This window comes from Entelurus aequoreus, linkage group LG08, assembly GCF_033978785.1.
Source record: "Entelurus aequoreus isolate RoL-2023_Sb linkage group LG08, RoL_Eaeq_v1.1, whole genome shotgun sequence".
NCBI classification, from domain to species: Eukaryota; Metazoa; Chordata; class Actinopteri; order Syngnathiformes; family Syngnathidae; genus Entelurus; species Entelurus aequoreus.
The window spans coordinates 636,021-663,282 of record NC_084738.1 but is presented as its reverse complement, the minus strand read 5'-3'; the positions used below and the strand labels follow the sequence as shown (position 1 = coordinate 663,282).

Genomic DNA, 27,262 nt, shown 5'->3' with positions numbered 1-27,262 from the left:
TTCGCTCTGGCCGCATCACTGCCACGCGCCGGCAAAGCTGCAGGCAATCAGTAATCAGCGCACCTGGGACTAATGAAGACAGACAGCATAAAGACCAGCGGACCCGAAGATCCAGTGCCGGAACGTAGTTCACTCCTCCTCGTAAGCATCCCGTCTCTGGCTTCCCTCCTGCGTACATGCTCTCTCTCTGTGATTTATCCTCCTTCAAAACTGCAATAAAAGTTCACCTCCAGGCAGCTACAACCCTAAACTAACACCCTCCTCGGATTGCTAATAATCAAATGTAAACAATCAAATGCAGATACTTTTTCTTTTTCTTATGCCTTCTGATCTCTCTCTCTCTATGTCCACTACTTGATGTCCATATCCTCCCCCCCCTCCACACCCCTGATTGTAAATAATGTAAATAATTCAATGTGATTATCTTATGTGATGACTGTATTATGATGATAGTATATACGATAGTATATATCTGTATCATGAATCAATTTAAGTGGACCCCGACTTAAACAAGTTGAAAAACTTATTCGGGTGTTACCATTTAGTGGTCAATTGTACGGAATATGTACTTCACTGTGCAACCTACTTATAAAAGTCTCAATCAATCAATTCCCCGTTCCCGTGTCTTATGCCCTTCGTGTTCCCCGCAGTGCTTCTCCTGTTTCCCGTGATCGAGCTGTATGCCTCGATTTCCTTCTGGATTCCGGACTGCGTCCCTCGATCCTCGAACCCCTGTCTCAGAATAATTGTATCTAAGTTATCACAAAACTTTGTGTTTCACTGTGAGTTCCCGGCTAGCAGACAAAAGCTGTCTTTGATCTTACCAATCAAAAGGCTTGTAAAACTCCACTGTGTACGATGGGAAGCGACATGAAGGTGTCGGTTTCTTTGATCTATTGTAATCCACAGGAAGATTTTGTCTTGACCTGGGATCTACAAAGCGGAGAGGAAGCAGGACCTGACCCCCCTCCAGGGACCTTTTCTTTGAACTGTTTTGCAACCAAAGGCGACGGCTGTTTACCCTTCCTGCCATGTAATCAGGGAAAGTCCCAAATAAAAGAGGATGCGTGCAACCTTTCGTCAGAGCGTGGTGGAAGACGGTACAAAGAGTACAGCCCAGATGTTTCTCCTCAATAAGCTAAATTGAATTATGTCTCTGTTTAATTCCTTGCTTCTTGTCTGTTTAATAGATGTCATCAGTGTTTGAACCTGACACCCTGTTTGAACACGGACCTCATTGCTTCTCTCCACGGACTTTCTTCTCGCCTTGCCCCTTCGGTCGGACGAAGGATTCATCCAACACGCACATACAACAAACTCTGGTAACATTTACATGTGTCGTCTCCTTCCCCCGCCGCACGTAACACAGAGTAATATACCTTGGTTAACACATACTACCTGTTAGCATGTTAGCATGCAGCATTTCAGTTCGGCTTCAGCAGGCGTATAGGCTCAGCGTCATATAAGTTGGTACTCGACGCGTGCTGACGCAAGCTATTTCGTCGGCATTTCGGTTCGGGTTCGCCCCGTGCTCTGGGCGCTTGACTTGACGCCATTGCAGTTCGGCCTCAGCGTTGACAGCATTCACACGTAGTTTCCTCAGGAATTGTCATATCTATTTGTTAATATCGTGCTTTTGTGCTTTGCTATAGTTTTTTGATTAAGAGATGACTCTTAAAAGCTGACAGTTTATATTGTCTTCACACAAGAATTGTTTTACCTTTATTTAAAGAAAGCATGAAGGCAATCTCTAACACTTACTTTCAACACCCAAAACAACACATCAATCAATCATCAATAAATCAATGTTGCTCTTTCAAGTTAGAGCTTTTATCCAATCAGAATTCAGCTAGCTTGTTGCCAGCACTGTATGAATTCTGCCGAGGCCTTCTGAACTGTGCTATGCAGTTTAACGAACAGAGGACATTCAGTTAACAGACAGTTGTGATAGCTGATCAGATCACAAGTTGTTGACAGTAGCCTTACGTTGAACGTGACTGTGATTGGATACTCATTTGTCATTCCCAAGTATCCAATCACAAGTTGTGATTTACGAAATCAGAAAGTAGCACTGTAGCCGTACCCGGCCAGCGGAGAAATCAGCAGTACTCACTTTTTTAACCAACAAAGACTTACTTACTTACTTACTTAATCCTCTTCTTCCCGGATGGGAAATAAGGCTTCGACGACTCGACGCCATTCATCTCGCTGCTGTGCTAGTCTATGTGCCTCGCCCCATGTAAGCTTCATCTCTTTCAGCTCCCCTTCAACTGTTCTTCGCCAGGTGTTCTTTGGCCGCCCTGTCTTACGTTTTCCCGGTGGTGTCCATCTTAACGCTGCCTTTGGTATCCTCTCGTTGTCCATTCTTAGAACATGGCCTAGCCATCTGAGTCGCCTAAGTTTTATTTCACGGACCACATCTCTGCATCCTGTTTTGGTGTACAGCTCCTTGTTTGTTATTTTGTTGGGCCAGAAGATTCGGCAGATTTTTCTAAGGCTCCCATTGTGGAAGGCACTGATTTTATTCATGTCTCCTTTAACCACTCGCCAGCATTCTGAGCCGTGCATGAGGACTGATTTCACACAGCTGTTGTAGAGTTGAATCTTTGTCCTAAGATGGTACTGTCGGGACTTCCAGATTGGCTGCAATCTTGCGAAAGCCCCACGATCTTTGGAGAGCCTTGCTTGGATATCTTTTTTCGCTCCATTGTCCTTGCTGATGAGGCTCCCCAGGTATGTGAAGTCCTCTGCAAAATCAAGTGGCACGCCATTGATGGTGATAGGTGTAGGGTTGGTGGTGTTTATGCACATGACTTGTGTCTTTGCGGTGTTGATATTCAGAAGCAGAGCAAAACGTTGATTAGGTGGCAGATATATATTTGCAAGGGCATTTTCAAGAAGGATATTTCAAGAAAGACTAGATCTTGTGAGACGAGGTCGGCCGATCCTGGAAACGAGTTAAGCTGTCCTGGTGGTGAAATGGTTTGCCTGCCAATTCCACTCGAATCAACCAACTACGAGCGATACCAATGGCTATACAAATTGTGAGTTGAAATATATGTTTGCATATTCAATATGTTTTTTACAATTATTTTAATTCTGACAGTACCACATCCGATTCGGGTTTATTGATTTTTAAATGCGCCGAAAAATAGCCCGTTTTGTACACTGGTGACAAATTGAGGTGATTCAATGCCCAGTCATGCGCAAGTGTGTTTCTGCATAGTATTTTTCAAGCCGTGGTCATGCGGCGACATAAATTATGGTATTTTGAGAGGTAATCGGACATCACTGAAGGCCTAGATGGGAAACGCACGACCCGCCGCTGACAAAAATCAGATTAGTCACGTTAATCATAAATCACATGATGGTGAATGAACATGTTAAAAACATTGTACAGTAGGTACAGTAATATTGTATCCAGGGGCAGACATTGGATCGCAGTCCAGTAATTTGTAACATTAAATAGAAAGAAGGTCAGTAGAGCCAGGGCCGGGTACCGCAACTCGGTTCCATAATGGTACTGGTGATATTGTGCAAGTAACGTCTTGTAAATAGAAGGCACACTGAGTCTGGTGCTCTTTTGAAACTTTATTGCCGACCTTAACACCAGCACTTGGATACAACAACTATAGTGCTGTAGCGCTGGCTACAATATCAACAACAACACCTACTCAATGGCCTAGTGGTTAGAGTGTCCGCCCTGAGATCGGTACGTTGTGAGTTCAAACACCGGCCGAATCATACCAAAGACTTAGCATCAGGGGTTGGAATTGGGGGTTAAGTCACCAAAAATGATTCCCGGGCGCAGAACAGCTGCTGCCCACTGCTCCCCTCACCTCCCAGGGGGTGAACAAGGGAATGGGTCAAATGCAGAGGACACATTTCACCACACCCAGTGTGTGTGTGACAATCATGAGTACTTTAACTTTAACTTAACACACCACTTCCTGGTTACGCACCAATCAACCAAGGTGCGTTCACATATTCCAGAATTATGATCACCAACATTACATTTCATTACAAGCAAGTCGTTTTTTTGGTTTTTTGCATTGCTGTTGTTTTTTCTACCATAATTGGGATTATGACAAATTGATGTGGGTTTTATTTCTCGTTTTTCAATGCATTATTTATTTATCATTTCATTTACATTATTGAAATATTAAAGTTACAATAGTAAACCCTTGTTAACCGCTATTCCTTGTTTATGGGTTCTAGGCCTAGCCGTGCTAAAAGAATATCCGCGAAGTAGGAATTATTAATTATGAATCGCATATTTTCATAGCTAGAGCATCAAAAACCTGCTCACTACCATCTAAATGCGTGTTTTAACATTCTGAGAGCCCTCCAGATATAAAATAACACCATGTAGTCACCTTTACACTATTTTTACCCAATATAGTTAAGCTACCTGAGGCTGAACCAATCAGTGGCAACGATACTGAACAGCATGCTCTGATTGGTTTGGTCTCATTTGGTGGCCAATACTACTGTAGTATTGTTATTTTTAAGTTATGGAGGAAAATCTGTGCACACGCGGGCCGGAATATTAAAATCATGGCATTAAAACTAAAAAATAAAGACAACTTCAGATTGTTTTCTTTGTCTTACTTTGGCCAAAAATAGAACAAACACATTCTGAAAATTACAATAAAGATATAGGAAAAAATACCGGCAGCGGTAAAGTTTAGATCTATGAAGGAAAGAAGAAAGTGAATGAAGGTTTATAACTGAATAAATGTACATACAGTCGCGATCAAAAGTTTACATACACTTGTACAGAACATAATGTCATGGCTGTCTTGAGTTTCCAATAATTTCTACAACTCTTATTTTTTTGTGGTAGAGTGATTGGAGCACATACTTGTTGGTCACAAAAAACATTCATGAAGTTTGGTTCTTTTATGAATTTATTATGGGTCTACTGAAAATGTGACCAAATCTGCTGGGTCAAAAGTATACATACAGCAATGTTAATATTTGGTTACATGTCCCTTGGCAAGTTTCACTGCAATAAGGCGCTTTTGGTAGCCATCCACATGCTTCTGGTTGAATTTTTGACCACTCCTCTTGACAAAATTGGTGCAGTTCAGCTAAATTTGTTGGTTTTCTGACATGGACTTGTTTCTTCAGCATTGTCCACACGTTTAAGTCAGGACTTTGGGAAGGACATTTTAAAACCTTAATTCTAGCCTGATTTAGCCATTCCTATACCACTTTTGACGTGTGTTTGGGGTCATTGTCCTGTTGGAACACCCAACTGCGCCCAAGACCCAACCTCCGGGCTGATGATTTTAGGTTGTCCTGAAGAATTTGGAGGTAATCCTCATTTTTCATTGTCCCATTTACTCTCTGTAAAGCACCAGTTCTATTGGCCGCAAAACAGGCCAAGAGCATAATACTACCACCACCATGATTGACGGTAGGTGTGGTGTTCCTGGGATTAAAGGCCTCACCTTTTCTCCTCCAAACATATTGCTGGGTATTGTGGCTCAAAAATACATAAAATATGTTTAAAAAAAAAAAATCTATGACAGATTGAAGCTGTAAACGTCAGAGCGCATCAACTTGACTGTAACAAAATTTGTAAAAATAAAAGGAGCATCATTTTTTTTAACAGAAATGTGGATGTTTTAAATACACCATTTAAGCATTGGCCCTGTTTCAAAAGTAATGAGTTTGTACTATCCATCCATCCATTTTCTACCGCTTGTTCCTTTCGGGGTGGCGAGGGGTACTGTTGGTTAAAATGTAAACAATACCCCTTCCTAGCGAGAAACAATGAAACATTGAATACAGGTAGGAATGAAGAATTGATAAAAGATCTGCAGTTGACTGTTAAAAATACCATTCAAACTAGAAGATGAAATTGTGCAAAAATGGAATCAAATCAATAAATGTATTTGACTGATGGAAGACAGGAAAAATATAATCAACTCAACACATAAATAAAAAAAATATCGTAAAGAAGCCAAAGACAAATAGTGGGCAAGGCAAGGCAAGGCAAGGCAACTTTATTTGTATAGCGCTTTTCATACACAAGGCAGACTCAAAGTGCTTCACAGACAACAAAGTGAAATGAAAGAAAATAAAAGCAAAATTAAAATGCAGACAATAAAAATAAAAACAGTGCAGACGTTAAAAGTTAAAAGATTAAAAGATTTAGCTGAAAGCTAAGGTGAACATAAAAGTCTTCAGTCTAGTTTTAAAAGTAGTGAGAGTTGGGGAGAGTCTGACATCTTCAGGAAGTTTATTCCAGCTATGTGTTGCATAGTGACTGAATGATGCTCTCCCTTGATTTGAGTTTACTCTTGGAACCGCTAACAGATTGGTCTCAGAAGATCTTAGTGATCTAGAGGGCGTATATAGTGGGATGAGAAGAAGTGCGTTTGAGAAACTCTATAAACATGGCAGCAAAGAATTGCAACAGAAAGTCAAAGCTGTGACAGATAATATAAAAAATGAAAATACCCAAATGGCAAAATGCCCTTTGAAGATGAATATAATGCAGAAAGTTGGATGCAATAGATCCAGGATCTGTATGATGATCAAAGAGGATTATTTAAATATGCAGTCAAGAGAATGAAACATGGCTTGACATGACTATACAACAAAAATGCTGAAAGCTTTAAGCATTCCTCATATCTTAAATCTAATTAACTTAATATCGAATAAAGGTTACATACACCCAGTGGTATGCCATCAGGGTCAGCAAGGCTTTCTCTGCTGGTCTAACATAACCAGAAATCATGATCATAATTAAAGATACAATATTTTTTAATTTACTTTCCCTAAATATCAAAAAGTATTCATATTCTCTTCATGTCATATTATGCTCCTTCCAGTGCTGTTGTTTTTAGTTTTAGTTTGTATCCCATCAGAATTCAGCTAGCTTATGTTGCCATGCTGTACGAAATCTGCCAGAGGCGATACCTAGATACCTAGAAGAGTTTACATGTTGTGTTTTGGTTCAATCCAAGAAAGACTGTGACTTAAAGTTTAATCCTGGCTTTGTAGATACACTGAGACGAAGTCTAAGCTCATTGTGTTTTTGAAGCTGCACCAATTTCCTCAGAACTTTCAACAAACTTGAAGTGTTTTGTCCAGAGGATTATTTGTGATTTGTACGTTTTCAGAATGTGCTTGTTCTATTTTTGGCCAAAGTAAAACAAAGTAAACAACCTGGAGTTGTCTTTATTTTTAAGTTATCATGCCATGATTTTACAATTCCGGCCCACTTGGGAATAGATTTTCCTCCACACGGTGTTATGTTTACTGGATGGAGTTGACGGCACAGACACAAGGGGGCAGTAAAGCTCTATGGTTTATTATATATATATATAATAATCAAACAATGCTAACAAATAAACTATAGAATGGTGTGTGTGACAGAACCCAAGAGTGTGTGTGTGAGGCTATGTGTGTGGTTATCTGTAGTGTGTCTTACCAAGTGTTGTGTTGAGCGAGAGGAGGGACAAAGCAGTCAAGCGAGAGGTCGAGATCCAAGGGAGGCAGTCCAGAATCCAGAGGGGAACGACAGGGGATCACAACAGGTGAACTCGGGAAAGCACTACGTTTTTTCTGGCGCTGGTTGAGTAAATTCACTAGAACACGTGTCAAATTCAAGGTCCGGTGACCAGATCTGGTTGCCACATCAATTTATGTGGCCAGCGAAAGCCTGGAAATAGTGTGCATCAATAAAGTACTTAATCTTTCTTACTAAACTTATTAATTGTTTCAGTTTTGACAGAACAATTGCATGTACTGCATACATGTATTTCACGCTTGAGAATTATCTGACAATGTAAAAAACATTACGTTAACACGGTAATGTCCAGCAACTCCAGTTTTGTTGGACCGAAGCATATTTTTGGATAAGAAAACAAAAGTCAGAATTTAAAAAAAAGAGTAAAAACTTGTGATGTGCTAAGAAAAAGCTAACAATTTAATACTAACAACTCAGTGGGGTCCAAACTTGTTTTTTATATTATTCACATGTGAATAATGCTGTATAATAGACTGTATTTACTGTATTTATTTTTTTCACATGTGAATAATGCTGTATAATAGACTGTATTTATATTATTCACATGTAAATAATGCTGTATAATAGACTGTATTTATACTATTCACATGTGAATACTGCTGTATAATAGACTGTATTTATACTATTCACATGTGAATAATGCTGTATAATAGACTGTATTTATATTATTTACATGTGAATAATGCTGTATTATAGACTGTATTTATATTATTCACATGTAAAAAATACCTAAGTGTTTATTGTTTATTGTGAGCGAACTGTGGTGCTGAATTTCCCCCCAGGGATCAATAAAGTACTTTCTATTCTGTTATATTCTATTCTATATTCAACAAGGGTTGCATACTGAAAAGTCAAATTATGTGGGGGCCATTTTGAAAAAGGTTGTTTTTGTAAAATCCAAATAAAAACTGACATAAAAAGACAAAAGTTAGTGTTAGCTTTATAACATGTAGTATTATGATTTATTAGAATCCAAATGTAAGCTTTTTCTCCTTAGATTCATTATTTTTACACATTTTTTTTACATTTTTCTCGGTTGGAAGAGTGGCCGTGCCAGCAACTTGAAGGTTGCAGGTTCGATTCCTGCTTCCGCCGTCCTAGTCACTGTCGTTGTGTCCTTGGGCCAGACACTTTACCCACCTGCTACCAGTGCCACCCACACTGGTTTAAATGTAACTTAGATATTGGGTTTCACTATGTAAAGTGCTTTGAGTCACTAGAGAAAAAGCGCTACGGTATATATAAATATAATTCACTGTTAGCTTTCTAACATGTTGTATTATTATTTATTAGAATCCAAATTTCAGCTTTTTTTCATTCCCTTCATTCTTTTTACAATTTTTTTTTTTTTTTACTGTTATTTTTTTACCACTGTTATAAGTAATAATAGTACACTTTGCCACCTTTAACACTACGCTAACACTACGTTTTGTCTTTAAATATTTAATATAATAATAGTATTTTTTTTACAAAAAAAAAAAAATCAAAATGATCCGTGCATACTTTGACTTTTTGGTAAAAGGCCTTAAGTAAAGTATTAACCAATAATACCGGCATTTTTTTTATTTGAAAAAAATACTTATACTTATACTGACTTATAATTTTAAAAACAAAGTACATTATCGACCAATTTGTACGTTAAAAAAACCCTAATATTCAAATGCATAGGGAATTGTGTACTACTGTAATATCATGAGGAGATTATACATCAAAACTCATAAATATTTAACTGTAACAAGAGCAGCCAACAATATGATGTGGCCCTCAATGAAAACGAGTTTGACCAGGTAAGATCCTTAGAAACGGCCCAAATTCTTCCATGCAAAGCAAAAACGGCCGACGGGATCTGCATTTTACAGCATGAGTTCTGCATTGTTTTTTGTGTGGTGTAAATTATTTACAACAAGGGACACACTCAGGCTGTATTTCTACCAGGAATATTTTGAATATGTCAAAGCTCTCAAAAATGAGATTTGGTCAAAAATAATAGGAATAAACAAAGCCATTTGTCAGATCTCAGAATTTTAAGAGGTTTCTTTGACCATAACGCGCAGGCCCTAAAATGTCGGAATTGGGCTTTTTGAAATGAAAATGTTGGCCAACTAAAACGTTACCTTCGAAAAGCGTGCAAAGTATATCGGACGCGGCCATAGTTTGTGCTTGGTATCGCAAACCGTTAATATTCAGTCAATCATTTTTAAATGTGACGTAAAACTGAACATGCCTCGAAGACAAAACGCCAGGTGAGATCCTTAGAAATGGTCCACTGCAAAAACTGAAATCTAAGTAAGATTAAATATCTCAAATAAGGGTGATATTTGCTTATTTTCTGTCTGATAAGATAATTCTTCTCACTAAGCAAATGTTATGTTATAGTGTTTTACATGTTTTAAGTCAGTGGTTCTTAACCTTGTTGGAGGTACCAAACCCCACCAGTTTCATATGAAAAATAAAATGTTTTTTTTTTTTTCAAATTCAAGACAAAGTTATATGTTTTTGGTAACACTTTAGTATGGGGAACATATTCTAAGTAACAAAGACTTAATTTAGAGTTATTTGGACACTAGGGGAACATATTCTAAGTAATAAAGACTTAATTTAGAGTTATTTGATTAGGGTTAGGGTCAGGGTTAGAGGGTTAGGGTTGTAATAAGGCCATGCCGAATAAGGCATTAGTAAGTACTTAATAATGACTAGTTAAGAGCCAATATGTTACTAATTTGCATGTTAATAAGCAACTAATTAATGGTGAATATGTTCCCCATACTAAAGTGTTACCATGTTTTTTTACTGGTGCATAAAATGAACCGTGCATGAACATCACCTTGTTCAAACAACAAAACCAACACAGTGCATAAACTCACAACAAACTACACACCTGCAAATCAGTCAGCTGTTGCCGTATCCGTAATATGCAGATAGGGAGAAGTTTGTATTTACACGATGAGTTGGGTGTGTTTTGACCTCTGCCGAACCCCTGAGGCCGACTCACCGAACCCCTAGGGTTCAATCGAACCCAGGTTAAGAACCACTGTTTTAAGTGTTTTGGTCCTAAATTATCTCAGTAAGATATTACAGCTTGTTGCTGAGATTTTATGACCTATATTGAGTAAAACATGCTTGAAACTAGAATATCAACTGTTGCAAAGCTGTCATCAACACTCACAAGTATAAAACTACTTTTTTAAAGTAATCATTTCTTACTTCAAGCATGTAAAAATAATCATGATGCCGAGCGCATATCATTATGTAAAGATAATGGCACTAGCATTTACTTAATTTAAGAATATTTTTCAACATATTGCGCAAAAAAGTCTTTTTTTTCCTACCAAGAAAAGTGCACTTGTTATTAGTGAGAATATACTTATTTTAAGGTATTTTTGGGTTCATTAAGGTTAGCTAATTTGACTTGTTTTGGAAAGTCTTGACAAGCCGAATTTTCTTGTTCTATTGGCAGATAATTTTGCTTAGTTCAAAGAAAATACCCCTAATTTTTGTAATTTTTTTGTTCTTCTTTTTGAACACTGACTTTTTGCAGTGTCCAAATTCTTACATGCAAAACAAAACAAAGAAAGAAGAACTACGAGAAATACTTTCAACCTTATTAAAAATAAGATATTCTTCATCTCAGTATGTTTATAATGACTGACTTAAAGGCCTACTGAAAGCCACTACTACCGACCACGCAGTCTGATACAGTAGTTTATATATCAATGATGAAATCTTAACATTGCAACACATGCCAATACGGCCGGGTTAACTTATAAAGTGCAATTTTAAATTTCCCGGGAAACTTCCGGTTGAAAACGTCTATGTATGATGACGTTTGCGCGTGACGTCAAGGGTTGAAGCGGAAGTATTCGGACACCATTGTATCCCAATGCAAACAGCTCTGTTTTCATCTCAAAATTTCACAGTATTCTGGACATCTGTGTTGGTGAATCTTTTGCAATTTGTTCAATTAACAATGGAGACTGCAAAGAAGAAAGCTGTAGGTGGGATCGGTGTATTAGCGGCTGGCTGCAGCAACACAACCAGGAGGACTTTGAGTTGGATAGCAGACGCGCTACCGTGAGTACAGCTTTCTTCCAAACATTTGATCGCTTGCCCGTACGTAACTTTGGGGAAATATATGTTTCTTGCCGACTCTGATCGTCGAAAGCTACAACGCCCGCCGCCGCACCGCTGTCCTCACCTTAACTTCCTCCGTCTCCGGGCCGCCGACTGCATCGATGATCGGGTGAAGTCCTTCATCGCGCCGTCGATCGCTGGAACGCAGGTGAGCACGGGTCGTGATGAGCAGATGAGAGCTGGCGTAGGTGGAGAGCTAATGTTTTTAGCATAGCTCTGTCGAGGTCCCGTAGCTAAATTAGCTTCAATGGCGTCGTTAGCAACAGCATTGCTAGGCTTCGCCAGGCGGTACAGCATTAACCGTGTGGTTACAGGTCCAGAGTTTGGTAGTATTGTTGATCTTCTGTCTATCCTTCCAGTCAGGGGCTTATTTATTTTGTTTCTATCTGCATTTAAGCACGATGCTATCACGTTAGCTCCGTAGCTAAAGTGCTTCGCCGATGTATTGTCGTGGAAATAAAAGTCACTGTGAATGTCCATGTCGCATTCTCGACTCTGATTTTCAAGAGGATATAGTATCTGAGGTGGTTTAAAATACAAATCCGTGATCCACAATAGAAAAAGGAGAGAGCGTGGAATCCAATGAGCCCTTGTACCTAAGTTACGGTCAGAGCGAAAAAAGATACGTCCTGCACTGCACTCTAGTCCTTCACTCTGACGTTCCTCATCCACAAATCTTTCATCCTGGCTCAAATTAATGGGGAAAACGTCGCTTTCTCGGTCCGAATCGCTCTCGCTGCTGGTCTAAACAATGTGCAAATGTGAGGAGCCCTTCAACCTGCGAGGTCACGCTACTTCCGGTACAGGCAAGGCTTTTTTTATCAGCGACCAAAACTTTATCGTCGATGTTCTCTACTAAATCCTTTCAGCAAAAATATGGCAATATCGCGAAATGATCAAGTATGACACATAGAATGGATCTGCTATCCCCGTTTAAATAAGAAAATTTCATTTTAGTACGCTTTTAACTACTTACATATTACAAAACTGTTGTATTGCTTATTCACGGGTGTCATTTTACTATGAAAACGTCAGTAAATGAATGAATATATTTGTAAACGCTCTGAAGTGGGAAAGGGGTAGGATTAAACAAGCTTTGCTTCTTCCTACTCCTTTTCGGACCTGATGTAAACAGAAATGATAAGAAATTATGTGATGTATTATGCTGTAAGTGTGTTCATGTTGGAAATAAGCCAAAAGAAAAAAAAAAAAAAAAAAAAAAAAAAAAATGGCCGACGGGATCTGCATTTTGCAGCATGAGTTCTGCATTGATTTTTGTGTGGTGTTAATTATTAACAACAAGGGACACGCTCAGGCTGTATTTCTACCAGGAATATTTTTAACATGTCAAAGCTCTCAAAAATGAGATTTGGTCAAAAATAATAGGAATAAACAAAGCCATTTGTCAGATCTCAGAATTTTTTAAGAGGTTTCTTTGACCATAACGTGCAGGCCCCAAAATGTCAGAATTGGGCTTTTTGAAATTAAAATGTTGGCCAACTAAAACGTTACCTTCGAAAAGCGTGCAAAGTACATCAAACGCTGCCATAGTGCGTGCTTGGTATCGCAAACCGTTAATATTCAGTCAATCCTTTTTAAATGTGACGTAAAACTGAACATACCTCGAAAACAAAACATCAGTTGAGATCCTTAGAAATGGTCCAAATTCTTACATGCAAAACAAAACAAAGAAAGAACTATGAGAAATACTTTCAACCTTATTAAAAATAAGATATTCTTCATCTCAGTATGTTTATAATGACTGACTTAACTAATTACATATTACAAAACTGTTGTATTGCTCATTCACGGATGTCATTTTACTATGAAAAGGTCAGTAAATGAATGTACTGTATTTTCCACACTATAAGGCGCACCTAAAAACCTCCAATTTTCTCAAAAGCTGACAGTGCGCCTTATAATCTGGTGCGACTTATATATGGACCAATATTGAGCCACAACAGGTCTCGCAACTACGGGATGCATAACGTAACCCCGGCCTCTACTGTAGCGTCTATTCTATGCGCCTTATATATGAACAAAGTTTTAAAATAGGCCATTCATTGAAGGTGCGCCTTACAATCCGGTGCGCCTTATAGTGCGGAAAATACGGTATATATTTGTAAACGCTCTGAAGTGGGAAAAGGGTTGGATTAAATAAGCTTTGCTTCTTCCTACTCCTTTTCGGACCTGATGTAAACAGAAATGATATGAAATTGTGTGATGTATTATGCTGTAAGTGTGTTCATGTTCGAAATAAGCTAAAAGAAAAAAAAAAGAAAAAAAAAGAAAACAAATGGCCGACGGGATATGCATTTTGCAGCATGAGTTCTGCATTGTTTTTTGTGTGGTGTTAATTATTAACAACAAGGGACACGCTCAGGCTGTATTTCCACCAGGAATATTTTTAACATGTCAAAGCTCTCAAAAATGAGATTTAGTTAAAAAAGAATAGGAATAAACAAAGCCATTTGTCAGATCTCAGAATTTTAAGAGGTTTCTCTGACCATAACGTGTAGGCCCCAAAATGTCAGAATTGGGCTTTTTGAAATTAAAATGTTGGCCAACTAAAACGTTACCTTCGAAAAGCGTGCAAAGTACATCAAACGCTGCCATAGTGCGTGCTTGGTATCGCAAACCGTTAATATTCAGTCAATCCTTTTTAAATGTGACGTAAAACTGAACATACCTCGAAAACAAAACATCAGTTGAGATCCTTAGAAATGGTCCAAATTCTTACATGCAAAACAAAAGAAAGAAAGAAGAACTATGAGAAATACTTTCAACCTTATTAAAAATAAGATATTCTTCATCTCAGTATGTTTATAATGACTGACTTAACTAATTACGTATTGCAAAACTGTTATATTGCTCATTCACGGATGTCATTTTACTATGAAAAGGTCAGTAAATGAATCTACTGTATTTTCCACACTATAAGGCGCACCTAAAAACCTCCAATTTTCTCAAAAGCTGACAGTGCGCCTTATAATCTGGTGCGACTTATATATGGACCAATATTGAGCCACAACAGGTCTCGCAACTACGGGATGCATAACGTAACCCCAGCCTCTACTGTAGCGTCTATTCTATGCGCCTTATATATGAACAAAGTTTTAAAATAGGCCATTCATTGAAGTTGCGCCTTATAATCCGGTGCGCCTTATAGTGCGGAAAATACGGTATATATTTGTAAACGCTCTGAAGTGGGAAAAGGGTTGGATTAAATAAGCTTTGCTTCTTCCTACTCCTTTTCGGACCTGATGTAAACAGAAATGATATGAAATTGTGTGATGTATTATGCTGTAAGTGTGTTCATGTTCGAAATAAGCTAAAAGAAAAAAAAAGAAAAAAAAAAGAAAACAAATGGCCGACGGGATATGCATTTTGCAGCATGAGTTCTGCATTGTTTTTTGTGTGGTGTTAATTATTAACAACAAGGGACACGCTCAGGCTGTATTTCCACCAGGAATATTTTTAACATGTCAAAGCTCTCAAAAATGAGATTTAGTTAAAAAAGAATAGGAATAAACAAAGCCATTTGTCAGATCTCAGAATTTTAAGAGGTTTCTCTGACCATAACGTGTAGGCCCCAAAATGTCAGAATTGGGCTTTTTGAAATTAAAATGTTGGCCAACTAAAACGTTACCTTCGAAAAGCGTGCAAAGTACATCAAACGCTGCCATAGTGCGTGCTTGGTATCGCAAACCGTTAATATTCAGTCAATCCTTTTTAAATGTGACGTAAAACTGAACATGCCTCGAAAACAAAACACCCGGTACTTGAAATGTGACAAGTAAATCTTTGCCGTGTACGTTTTTAGTCGGCCAACCTATTCTAACCCCCCCCCGCCTCACTCCTCTTCTTCCCAGAGTTTTTTTTTTTCCCACCATTTTTTTCCTTTTTTAATGTAGGCTATTGCAGGCCGGCGCTGTAATTTTGGAATCTGCCCTTGTGCATGGCGGACGAAAAAATTCCGCACAGAGTGCAGCGACATAGCCCCCTTTTTTTTTATTACGAGGCCCGATCGGACTTCTCTATTTGGCGCTATTTGCTAGGAAATGTAATGTAAGGTAGAAGAAGCGTTGGAGGGGGGAAACAAAAAAAAACACTGGAGGGAAATTTCTCACATTTTGGAATTTCCTCATAACTAATTCACATTTTTTTTCTTCCTCCGGGGAGGAAGCCGTTGTTGCAGTCACCTCTGGCCGGGGAGGGAGGATTTTCCTTGGACTGTTTTCGCATGAGCTACATCGCTTTTGGAGGTATGTCAAATCGCAAATATTTCTCTTTTTGGTTGGAGAAAAATAACAAAATGATCGCTAAGTTGTGTCTTTTTCCCCCCCCGCTTGCTAAATGAGCGCAGCGGCAGTCGGTGTCTGCCTTGCTAACCAAGTGCAGCCATCATGAGCGAACACAATTTAGCTTCCCCTTCATGTTTGAAATTTATTTAGGATTTTTTGTAAATGTTTTGTATGGATTAGGCGGGTGAACGCAACACTCGTAGGGCAAGCAAACCGAGCTACGGTGACGGCGAGGAGGAACACAATCTAAACACAAAAACCTCTTGCAGCCATGTTTTTTGGGCAATTTTCTTTCAAATTTGTGCAGAGTTGCCCCCCTCCTACTTCAATAGTCAGGCTACAATAAGGTCGTTTTTCGTGTTTTTGACCGTCTAACAAGCTACAGAGGTGAATACAAACACCGCCTAAGTGCCCCAATATCTTTAAAATACATGTTCAGTGTTACTTTTAGGAAAGCTATATGGTTTTTAAGTCTGCATCTCAACAGCGCCTCCTATGGGCAGCCACGAGAAATCAGAATTCTAGTAAATATCAACGTTACTCCTACCATTAAATGTATTATTTAAAAAATAAAATACTTCACGGGTGGATGTAAACACTGCCATAGTGTACTGATGCCCAAAACATGCATGTTGACTTGTATTATTTCAGAAAAAAATAATACAATAATTAGTAAGTCAGGCGTTTATGATAAGTCCAAATATTACTAAATACACTCCTATAAGTCATTTGGTGCACAAACTACGGTTAAGTCAGAATTAGAAAAATAATAGATATAAATAGGTTTTCGGGCTTGAGAAGCAGGAGTTCTCTGCATCGGTACAACATATTGTAAGTCATGACTGTAATGTCAAATGAAAGCCAGTTGTAAGTGTTGATACACAATAATCTAAACACAAACATTTTCTTTCAAATTTGTGCAGGGTTGCCCCCCTCCTACTTCAATAGTCAGGCTACAATAAGGTCGTTTTTCGTGTTTTTGACCGTCTAACAAGCTACAGAGGTGAATACAAACACCGCCTAAGTGCCCCAATATCTTTAAAATACATGTTCAGTGTTACTTTTAGGAAAGCTATATGGTTTTTAAGTCTGCATCTCAACAGCGCCTCCTATGGGCAGCCAGGAGAAATCAGAATTCTAGTAAATATCAACGTTACTCCTACCATTAAATGTATTATTTAAAAAATAAAATACTTCACTGGTGGATGTAAACACTGCCATAGTGTACTGATGCCCAAAACATGCATGTTGACTTGTATTATTTCAGAAAAAAATAATACAATAATTAGTAAGTCAGGCGTTTATGATAAGTCCAAATATTACTAAATACACTCCTATAAGTCATTTGGTGCACAAACTACGGTTAAGTCAGAATTAGAAAAATAATAGATATAAATAGGTTTTCGGGCTTGAGAAGCAGGAGTTCTCTGCATCGGTACAACATATTGTAAGTCATGACTGTAATGTCAAATGAAAGCCAGTTCTAAGTGTTGATACACAATAATCTAAACACAAACATTTTCTTTCAAATTTGGGCAGTTGCCCCACTCCTACTTCAATATTCAGGCTACAATAAGGTCGTTTTTCGTGTTTTTGACCGTCTAACAAGCTTCAGAGGTGAATACAAACACGGCCTAACTGCCCCTATATCTTTAAAATACATGTTCAGTGTTACTTTTAGGAAAGCTATATGGTTTTTAAGTCTGCATCTCAACAGCGCCTCCTATGGGCAGCCACGAGAAATCAGAATTCTAGTAAATATCAACGTTACTCCTACCATTAAATGTATATATTTTAAAAAAATATGACTTCACGGGTGGATGTAAACACTGCTAAAGTGCACTGATGCCCAAAACATGCATGTTGACTTGTTTTATTTCAGAATTTATTTTTATTTTTAGTAAGTCATGTGTTTATGATAAGTCCAAATATTACTAAATACACTCCTGAACAACAACTGGAATAAAGTGACGCCAGTGGATCGCATAAATCATTGAAATGCAAAAAGGAGGAAACAATATATTTTTTTAAAGTGTGTTGACTCTTAAAAGTTTAAGACCATATCCTTAAAATTGCAAAAATCTTCTGTATTTTCGTTGATTAGTCTCACTGTAATGAGTCCTCCTGATGACAAAGGTAAACAAGCGTTCTGTCTTTGCAAGTGATACAATTGTTTAACTATACAATAAATAATAATAAATAAAAATAAAAAAAATATATATATTAAGGACTAAAAGTCAATTGGTGCACAAACTACGGTTAAGTCAGAATTAGAAAAATAATAGATATAAATAGGTTTTCAGGCTTGAGAAGCAGGAGTTCTCTGCATCGGTACAACATATTGTAGGTCATGACTGTAATGTCAAATGAAAGCCAGTTCTAAGTGTTGATACACAATCTAAACACAAAAACCTCTTGCAGCCATGTTTTTTGGGCAGAGTTGCCCCTCCTCCTACGCCGATAGTCAGGCTATAAGGTGGTTTCTCCATGTTTTTGACCGTCTAACAAGCTTCAGAGGTGAATACAAACACCGCCTAAGTGCCCCTATATCTTTAAAATACATGTTCAGTGTTACTTTTAGGAAAACTATATGGTTTTTAAAGACCTACTGAAACCCACTACTACCGACCACGCAGTCTGATAGTTTATACATCAATGATGAAATCTTAACATTGCAACACATGCCAATACGGCCGGGTTAACTTTAAAGTGCAATTTTAAATTTCCCGCTAAACTTCCGGTTGAAAACGCCTTTGGATGTTGACGTATGCACGTGACGTAGCCAGTGAAACAGAAGTATCGGTACCCCATTGAATCCAATACAAAATAGCTTTGTTTTCATCTCATAATTCCACAGTATTCTGGACATCTGTGTTGGTGAATCTTTTGCAATTTGTTTAATGCACAATCGAGACTGCAAAGAAGAAAGTTGTAGGTGGGATCGGTGTATTAGCGGCAGACTACAGCAACACAACCAGGAAGACAGAGATTGATAGCAGACGCGTTAGCCGCCGAACTCACCTTAACTTCCTCCGTCTCGCCGACCGCATCTGTGATCGGGTGAAGTCCTTCGTCGCACCGTCGATCGCTGGAACGCAGGTGAGAATGGGTGTTGATGAGCAGATGAGGGCTGGCTGGCGTAGGTGGATAGCTAATGTTTTTAGCATAGCTCTGTGAGGTACGGTTGCTAAGTTAGCTTCAATGGCGTCGTTAGCAACAACATTGTTAACCTTCGCCAGGCTGGAAAGCATTAACCGTGTATTTACATGTCCCTGGTTTAATAGTATTGTTGATCTTCTGTCTATCCTTCCAGTGAGGGATTTATTTATTTTGTTTCTATATGCAGTTAAGCACGATGCTATCACGTTAGCTCCGTAGCTAAAGTGTTTCGTCGATGTATTGTCGTGGAGATAAAAGTCACTGTGAATGTCCATTTCGAGTTCTCGACTCTCATTTTCAAGAGGATCCGAGGTGGTTTAAAATACAAATCCGTGATCCACAATAGAAAAAGGAGAGAGTGTGGAATCCAATGAGCCAGCTTGTACCTAAGTTATGGTCAGAGCGAAAAAAGATATGTCTTGCACTGCATTCTAGTCATTCACTCTAACGTTCCTCATCCACAAATCTTTCATCCTCGCTCAAATTAATGGGGTAATCGTTGCTTTCTCGGTCCGAATCGCTCTAGCTGCATTGTAAACAATAGGAAAATGTGAGGAGGTGTTCAATTGACTACGTCACGCTACTTCCGGTAGGGGCAAGGCTTTTTTTTATCAGATACCAAAAGTTGCGATCTTTATCGTCGTTGTTCTCTACTAAATCCTTTCAGCAAAAATATGGCAATATCGCGAAATGATCAAGTATGACACATAGAATGGATCTGCTATCCCCGTTTAAATAAAAAAAATTCATTTCAGTAGGCCTTTAAGTCTGCGTCTCAACAGCGCCCCCATGGGTAGCCACGAGAAATCAGAAATCTAGTAAATATCAACGTTACTCCTACCATTAAATGTATATATTTTTATTAAAATATGACTTCACGGGTGGATGTAAACACTGCTAAAGTGCACTGATGCCCAAAACATGCATGTTGACTTGTATTATTTCAGAAAAATAAAAATTTTTAGTAAGGCGTTTATGATAAGTCCAAATATTAATAAATACACTCCTGAACAAGAACTTAAACTCGAAAAAATGACAAATATTTGGAGTATGCGCCAGTGGATCGCAAATGCATGAATCATTGAAATGTAAAAAGGAGGAAGCAATATTTTTAAAAAGTGTGCTGAAACTAAAAATTTTAAGACCATCCGAATAACAAATTGCAAAAATCTTCTGTATTTTCGTTAATTAGTCCCCCTGTAATGAGTCCTCATGATGACAAAGGCAAACATGAAATCTGTCTTTGCAAGTGGTAAAATTGTTGAACTATACAATAAATATATTAAGGACTAAAAGTCAATTGGTGCACAAACTGCGGTTAATTCTGAATTAGAAAAATATTAGATATAAATAGGTTTTTGGGCTTGAGAAGCAGGAGTTCTCTGCATCGGTACAACATATTGTGCATCCCAGTCGTAGGTCATGACTATAATGTCAAAAGAAAGCCGGTTCTAAGTGTTTTTTGCCTTTGTAAACCAAGTTCTCACATATCTTTGGAAAGCTCAGCATGTCCTCTTCAGACAACAGTCGTCATTTTTCTTGTTGAATGTTTTGCATTCGAAATAAGAATGTGAAACACACACAGAAAGGACACAAGTACATTGCTAGGTTTCAGGAGGTTAAATTCCCATAGTTTATTTTGAATACACTTTGGATTTGAACAATGTCCGAATTTGTATTTTCATTTTTCTTACAAAAAATGATAAAAGTACTTCTCACAGTAATGAATTCAAAATGACCTTAAAAACTGCATCCATCAGCAGGCTCTAAGTCAGCCTTTTCCCTTCGGCCTCGAATGCTTTTGCTTACGAGTGAATTTTTGTGAATCTTGTAAACTGAAGAATGTTTAAAAAAAAAATAGTCTACTAACCCTGCCTTTGGACAGTGCAATCATGGCATTTGGTATTTTCAGATTTCTGGTCTCCTTGTTTTTTGTTTTGTACTGGATTCATTACTTCTTCCCAGATTTTTGATCAAAAATGTTGTTTGCACAAAACAGCAAACTGGAGAGAACTGAAGAAAAAAAGAACATGCCAGCAAAAAAATGCAGTGCAGGAAAAAACAATCCCATGCAGCGTTTATTTTATTAATCCTGCGGACGGCAAACACTTTTCCTATTTTCCTCGGATTGCTTTTATTTGGGTCCGAGGCAAAGCGGTTGCCATTTTGCTGTGAGGGTGTAATTTGAATGCTGACCTTCAAGTCCTCATAATAAATTCAGTGAGCTGCTGAAAAATTATGATAATAAATCTTGCTGGACAATTCTACCTTTTGTTTGTTGAGTTGAAATTTCATCTCCTCTAAGGTAATTGTTGCATGGGAGACCTCCCCCAAGGCTTCTTAAACATTTGTCATCTGCAAAAATCAATGATTGATTGAGGGGCTACTATCTTCTCCAGATCTTGACAGCTGAAAAGGAGATAGCGTTTCATCAAAAGGATTTTCTTCCGGATCTGAAAGAAGAAAATGTAAGAACGTCCGACTAGAGCACAACAAATTACAAGGCGATCTGATGAGATCTGACAGAGGTAGAGGCCTCTGAACATGTTAAGTAGGATTTTGCATGTTGTTTCAATTGCTTCCATGTGTTTTTTTTGTGCAGTCCGGATCAAATCTACACACAGCAAATGTTGTAATTTAAATTGTATGAGAAATTATTCATAATATATTTGCCGAAATGATTTATTTTCAAGTAAAATGTGTGTCTTGAAAAGCCAAAGAATTAGCAAAACATTCAAGATTCTTTGATACCCGCTGAATTTAGCTCTTATTTTATCTTGCAAAGCGGTGTGTTGAATAGGAACGAGTACTTAATTCTGTACTTTTTTGTAGATACCAACCGAAGTCCGTCGTAAAATCAAATTATGCCATATTTCTATACTTTGCGTCCGGTTGCAGCTAAATCACCGCCTTAAGCACTTGGCTCGGAAACAAGCAATCACTTAGATAATGTTACGGTTTTTCATCCCAACAAAGAAAGAATAAGGTGTACAAAAGTAAAGTAAAGCTCCACTTTTCAAAATGCACAAGCTCAATGCTGCTTTAAAATGGATTTGCCGTAGACATGCTTCCAGTTTGCATTTGTGATTTTCCTGGGGATAGGTTGATTGGCAACACTAAATTGGCCCTAGTGTGTGAATGTGAGTGTGAATGTTGTCTGTCTATCTGTGTTGGCCCTGCGATGAGGTGGCGACTTGTCCAGGGTGTACCCCGCCTTCCGCCCGTTTGTAGCTGAGATAGGCTCCAGCGCCCCCCGCGACCCCGAAGGGAATAAGCGGTTGAAAATGGATGGATGGATGGATTTTAACACTTCTAAATTTTGTAATACCAACTACAACAAAGATGTACGTTCTAATCAAAAAGCTGGTGTGTGATAAGTAAAATATTTACCGGTGCACTTCTTAATGCTCCACAAAAGAAAAGACTAGCATATTCAACTCAATGGCAAAGACTACCTCCTGGCTCAGGCAACACACTGTAGTCTATACACTGCTGCCAACTAACATCTTGGAATTGAAACTCCTATACAGATGTAACTCTAAAAATTTGAGGATCGTGCAAAGGTTTGTTTCTTCGAACTTATACATAAGATGCAACTCAAGATATTTCAAGCCTCTTATATCATTTTGACGATTATGGCTTACAGGTTTCGAAAACCTCAAATTGAAAATCTCATTCAACATTTTGGGTTTGATTTAATATATTTATCATCAAAATGATAACAAAAGCTTGACATATCTCACTTTGCTTGTAATGAGTTTATATCACATATTAATTAGACATTTGCACGGTATTCAAATGTTTTGAGTTTCCTCTGAATAATGCAGTAGAATACAGCACTTGCAAATGGGCCTCAGAAGTGTAAGAAAACAAGATTACTTGACAGCACAGTTAGTCTGTGTTAAATGTTAAATAAAATGAATTGAGATTTCTTTAAAAAACAATTAACATTTATTAACACATTTGAACGTACTCAAAATTATCAGTACCGGTATCAATTTCCAGGTCTTGAGAATTGGTACCATACTGATTCAAATGTAAAAGGTACCCTGTAGAATGTGGACGTTTTGTGTGACTTAAGCAAAATACAGTACCAGTCAAAATAATGGAGACACTTGATCATGCAATATAATGCAAACGTCTGTTCAAACCTTTCACTGGTACTGTAACTTTCACTAAAATGCCTGTGCTAATTATACATTTTGGCAGTTTGGACTAAAGACACCATCAATTTCTATAACATTTTGGTCGTATTCCGATTTGGATTTCCTACCGGGCATTTGACTTTAGAAATTAATCTTTTAGAGCATCGCAAAAAGCAACAACTGTTAACCATTTGATGCTCCGAAGGTCATGACAGTTCAAGCTCTAAATTTTCATGCGACATCAGAGGAATATTTTTCCCTGGAAATGTTTGCCCATTGTGTCGATTGCGGAGGGTATGTCGCTTGATCGCCAGGCATTAAAAAACAGACCTAAAAATTACTTATCACATTTGTCACTTGATTGACATACACAACAAGCAAGGGTCTTAAGAGGGGATGCTAGCTGGTGTGAGTTCAGTATGAAGAAACAATGACTGGCAGGAACGTGAGAAACCCATTTTATTTCAACACATATATGTGTACATGTGTGTGTGTGTATATATATATATATATATATATACATGTATATATGTATGTGTGTATATATATGTATGTATGTGCAAATGTGTATATGGATATACAGTATATATATATATATGTGTATGTATATATATATGAGGTAGATCAACTTGACTTGGTCATTTAGTAAGTAGCTTGCCTGCTGAAAAAGTGTGGTCACCCCTGGTTTAGAATAAGTGTGGCAGAAACGCCAAAGAAAAATCATAAAGCTGTTTATCCTTTGGTGTTGCTAAGGGAGGTTAATTTGTGATGATTTATTATGAAATGTATTTTTTTGACACTGAATTTATGCAACTGATTTTTTTACATCAAATTTAGCTGACAATTTCATTAATATTCAGTTTGTTAAAATACAGTGTTAAAAAAATTCAGTGTGAAAAAATTCTGCGTAAAAAATTCAGTGCAAAAAAATTCAGTGCAGAAATATTCGTTGCTTCAAGACTCAATACCCGCTTCTGGTAAATTAAGACTGAAGCAATCCATCCTGTCTCAGAACCAGCCAATGATGTGTCAAGTTTGCAGTCACGTGACACAGGTCTTACAAGGAGGCAGGTTATGCAGCACTATATGCTACAGGCCATGCAATCTGTTGTATGTGCTTGGATCTTCTTTATATAAACACAAAAAAACTGTCAGTGTAGTTGATACTGTTACGTGATTGGCTGGTAGCGTGTCCCTCCCATTGCTCAGTGACACTTTCTGTTTCCTGTATTCCCAAAGCGCGAGTGACTTCATGAAACAAATCTTGCTTCATAATTTCTGGTTTCTTCCGACCAAAAAATATAAATATATATCGAATGTTTTATCGAACACATTTTATATTGATATCGATTAAGTGTCTGTCGCGATATACATTCTTATCGTATTATCGGCCATGCCCTACATACATTTAAAAACAAATCTGTTTCAAATATATATATTTTTTTATCATTTTGCCATATTTTCAATTGTTGCTGCTTATTGTACAATGTACTTGGTGAGATTTTTTCAAGTGTCGAGAGACTTTTTAATAACTTTTTTCATCAAAAACAACTAGAAATAAACAGAGCATCTTCTTCTGGTGTTATTATAGAATGTACTCGTGTTTTAGAGACTCTACTTCTGTCCCTCGACGCCCCTGACGAAAGAGGCTAGCTGCGGCGAGCATGACGTCACACTTGCTCAGGTTTGACTTTCGCTCTTTAAAAGTCGCCACTGTCCTCTTAATATTTGCACACTTTGTAGATGCTTGTATATCTGGGATATATTAAAATTATGTCCACATTGCAGACATGCTGACAACGCTTCAGACAATGGTGTGCGTTTTGTTTACATCCGGTTTCGGCAGCACGGTTTTCAGTAATCAAAAGTCTTTTTTCAGTGGTCGAGTTTTCGGTACAGCACTTGTCAGTAGTGCGCAAATAATAGGCTATATATATCAATTTATGCTGTAACGACCAGTTGGTGTTAATGTTTTATGGTGGTTTGGATTTGATGGCAGTTTTTCCCATGTTTGCAAACACACCATCCGTGCCTGAAAGTGTTTTCACTAGAGGTAACACCTGTCGGAATTGTGCCGTTTGTTATCATAAGATTGGCAATAGACTTTGCGTAATTTCTTCTGGGGCTGCAATATATTATATTATTTTAATTTGTTTTCAATTAAAAAAAAAACACCTATATTTTCATGGTGTGGCAGTAATGAAAATGCCATGGGGGCGCGCCACATTCAATGACATTAAGGGGAAACCCTGGTTACATCCCATCTCTGAACAAAACAGCAGTTCAAGCTCTGCGGTTTGTGTGGTTAAAATATGATTTGTACACCCCCAGGGTATTAAATTTTTTTAAATGGATGAAGGCAGTCCATTAAAATAAAAACCGCAAAAAAATCCTTACAAAAAGCAAAACATCAGAGTTCACCCAATTGATGCTCCGGTCTTACGTCTCGGGCAATACACTATCTTGCATCATGGCTGTTCAAGTTTTGTGCAACTTTAGAGGCATGCTTTTCGCGAAATATGGTTTTAACTTTAGAATTTCCTGACAGTGGTCCACAGGGACGTTCCAATCAGGGTTTTATGCTGCCATTTCTGATGCATGATTCATCGGCTGATACTGGTCACATGTATTAACTGTATATGTTAGTAGTCAAGGAGGCTGGTAACAGATATTTGGAGCCGATATTCATTTACAGTTTAAGTTATTTAAATAAGAATAGTATGTGCCAGTTAACAGCTGGACAAAGCTTTAAAGTACCAGTAGAATGGAAAAACAAGTTGACTTTATATGCATATTCGTGTTGGCCATGCGATAAGGTGGAGACTTGTCCAAGGTGTACCCCGCCTTCCGCCCGAATGCAGCTGGAATAGGCTCCAGCAAAGTATGTGAAAATATCATCTAAACATCACAAAATACCACAAATTCAGTCAGCCATTTTGAATATTCTGCAATTTCCTTACATTCTACGTCACTGTAGTAACGCTTCTGCACCCTGACCATATTATCAGATCAGTAATACTGGAAATACGCAAACATTGGAAAGAGATGTGCTTTTTATCATTCACAATCCTTATGTAAGACAAGATCACATATGTTAAGCTATTTTTATGCATTCAAAATCATAAATAAATAGCTAACAATTGAGTCAACAACTCGAGGGTGCTCTATTGTGCCCTATATACCCTCTAAAAACATCCAGAAAGCTCTAACAATACTCCATTTACATGTCATGACCTAAAAATTAACCAAGTATGAGTGATATTATTATAAGCGCCAACGCAGACGGCTTATTTTAACGGCACATTGATAGCAGTGAGCTAATGCTATCTTACGCTGCTAAGCCGGCAGCTGTTTCTGCTTTGTTTCATACTTGCTAAAAGTAAATTGTAGATTATAATTAATGCATCTCTCACCTGGTAGTAGACAAATGTGGTCGTAGACCGAGAAGCTGGTCGACTCTAATATCCCCCGAGATGGCAAAAAAGACACACAAAGACGCTATTTGCAGCAACATTTTTTTTTACCCTTCGTGAGGATTGTGATTGAATCTTCGTCTAAACGGAAATATGTGAGCTTCCCATCGGTTGGCATCCCAGCGAGAGTGAAAATAATATAGTAAGTAGGGCTGGGCGATATGGCGCTTTTATTAATATCTCAATATTTTTAGGCCATGTCACGATACACGATATATATCTCGATATTTTGCCTTAGCCTTGAATTAACACTTGCTGCATACAATCACAGCAGTATGATGATTCTATGTGTCTACATTACAACATTCTTGTTCATACTGCATTGATATATGCTCATTTAAAACTTTCATGCAGAGAGGGAAAGCACAACTAAGTCAATTTACCAAAACTGTATTTATTAAACAGTTATTATGCAGTGGCACAAACATTCCGGTAATTTCAAAACAGACAGTGCAAGATTGTCAGAGACATTTTAAAACAAACTATTAGTGCACTTTTGTGCAT

The 27,262-nt window shown here is 37.9% G+C and overlaps 1 protein-coding gene across 10 annotated transcripts in view; it reads left to right on the top strand.

The window, feature by feature from the left end:
• Positions 1-1,012: 1,012 nt before the first annotated feature.
• LOC133655278 (zinc finger protein 618-like) overlaps positions 1,013-27,262 on the top strand; it is a 90,552-nt gene continuing 64,302 nt past the window's right edge. Inside the window, exons 1-4 of one of the 10 annotated variants that reach the window (XM_062055268.1) lie at positions 1,013-1,100; positions 1,191-1,322; positions 15,864-15,942; positions 21,540-21,608. In XM_062055268.1, the coding sequence (XP_061911252.1) occupies positions 21,607-21,608 (2 nt within the window). In that variant the 5' untranslated portion in view covers positions 1,013-1,100; positions 1,191-1,322; positions 15,864-15,942; positions 21,540-21,606. Of the gene's footprint in view, positions 1,110-1,190; positions 1,323-11,491; positions 11,618-11,708; positions 11,826-15,513; positions 15,943-21,539; positions 21,692-27,262 lie in introns of those variants that run through there. The other 9 variants (XM_062055269.1, XM_062055270.1, XM_062055273.1 and 6 more) reach the window with 9 other exon arrangements.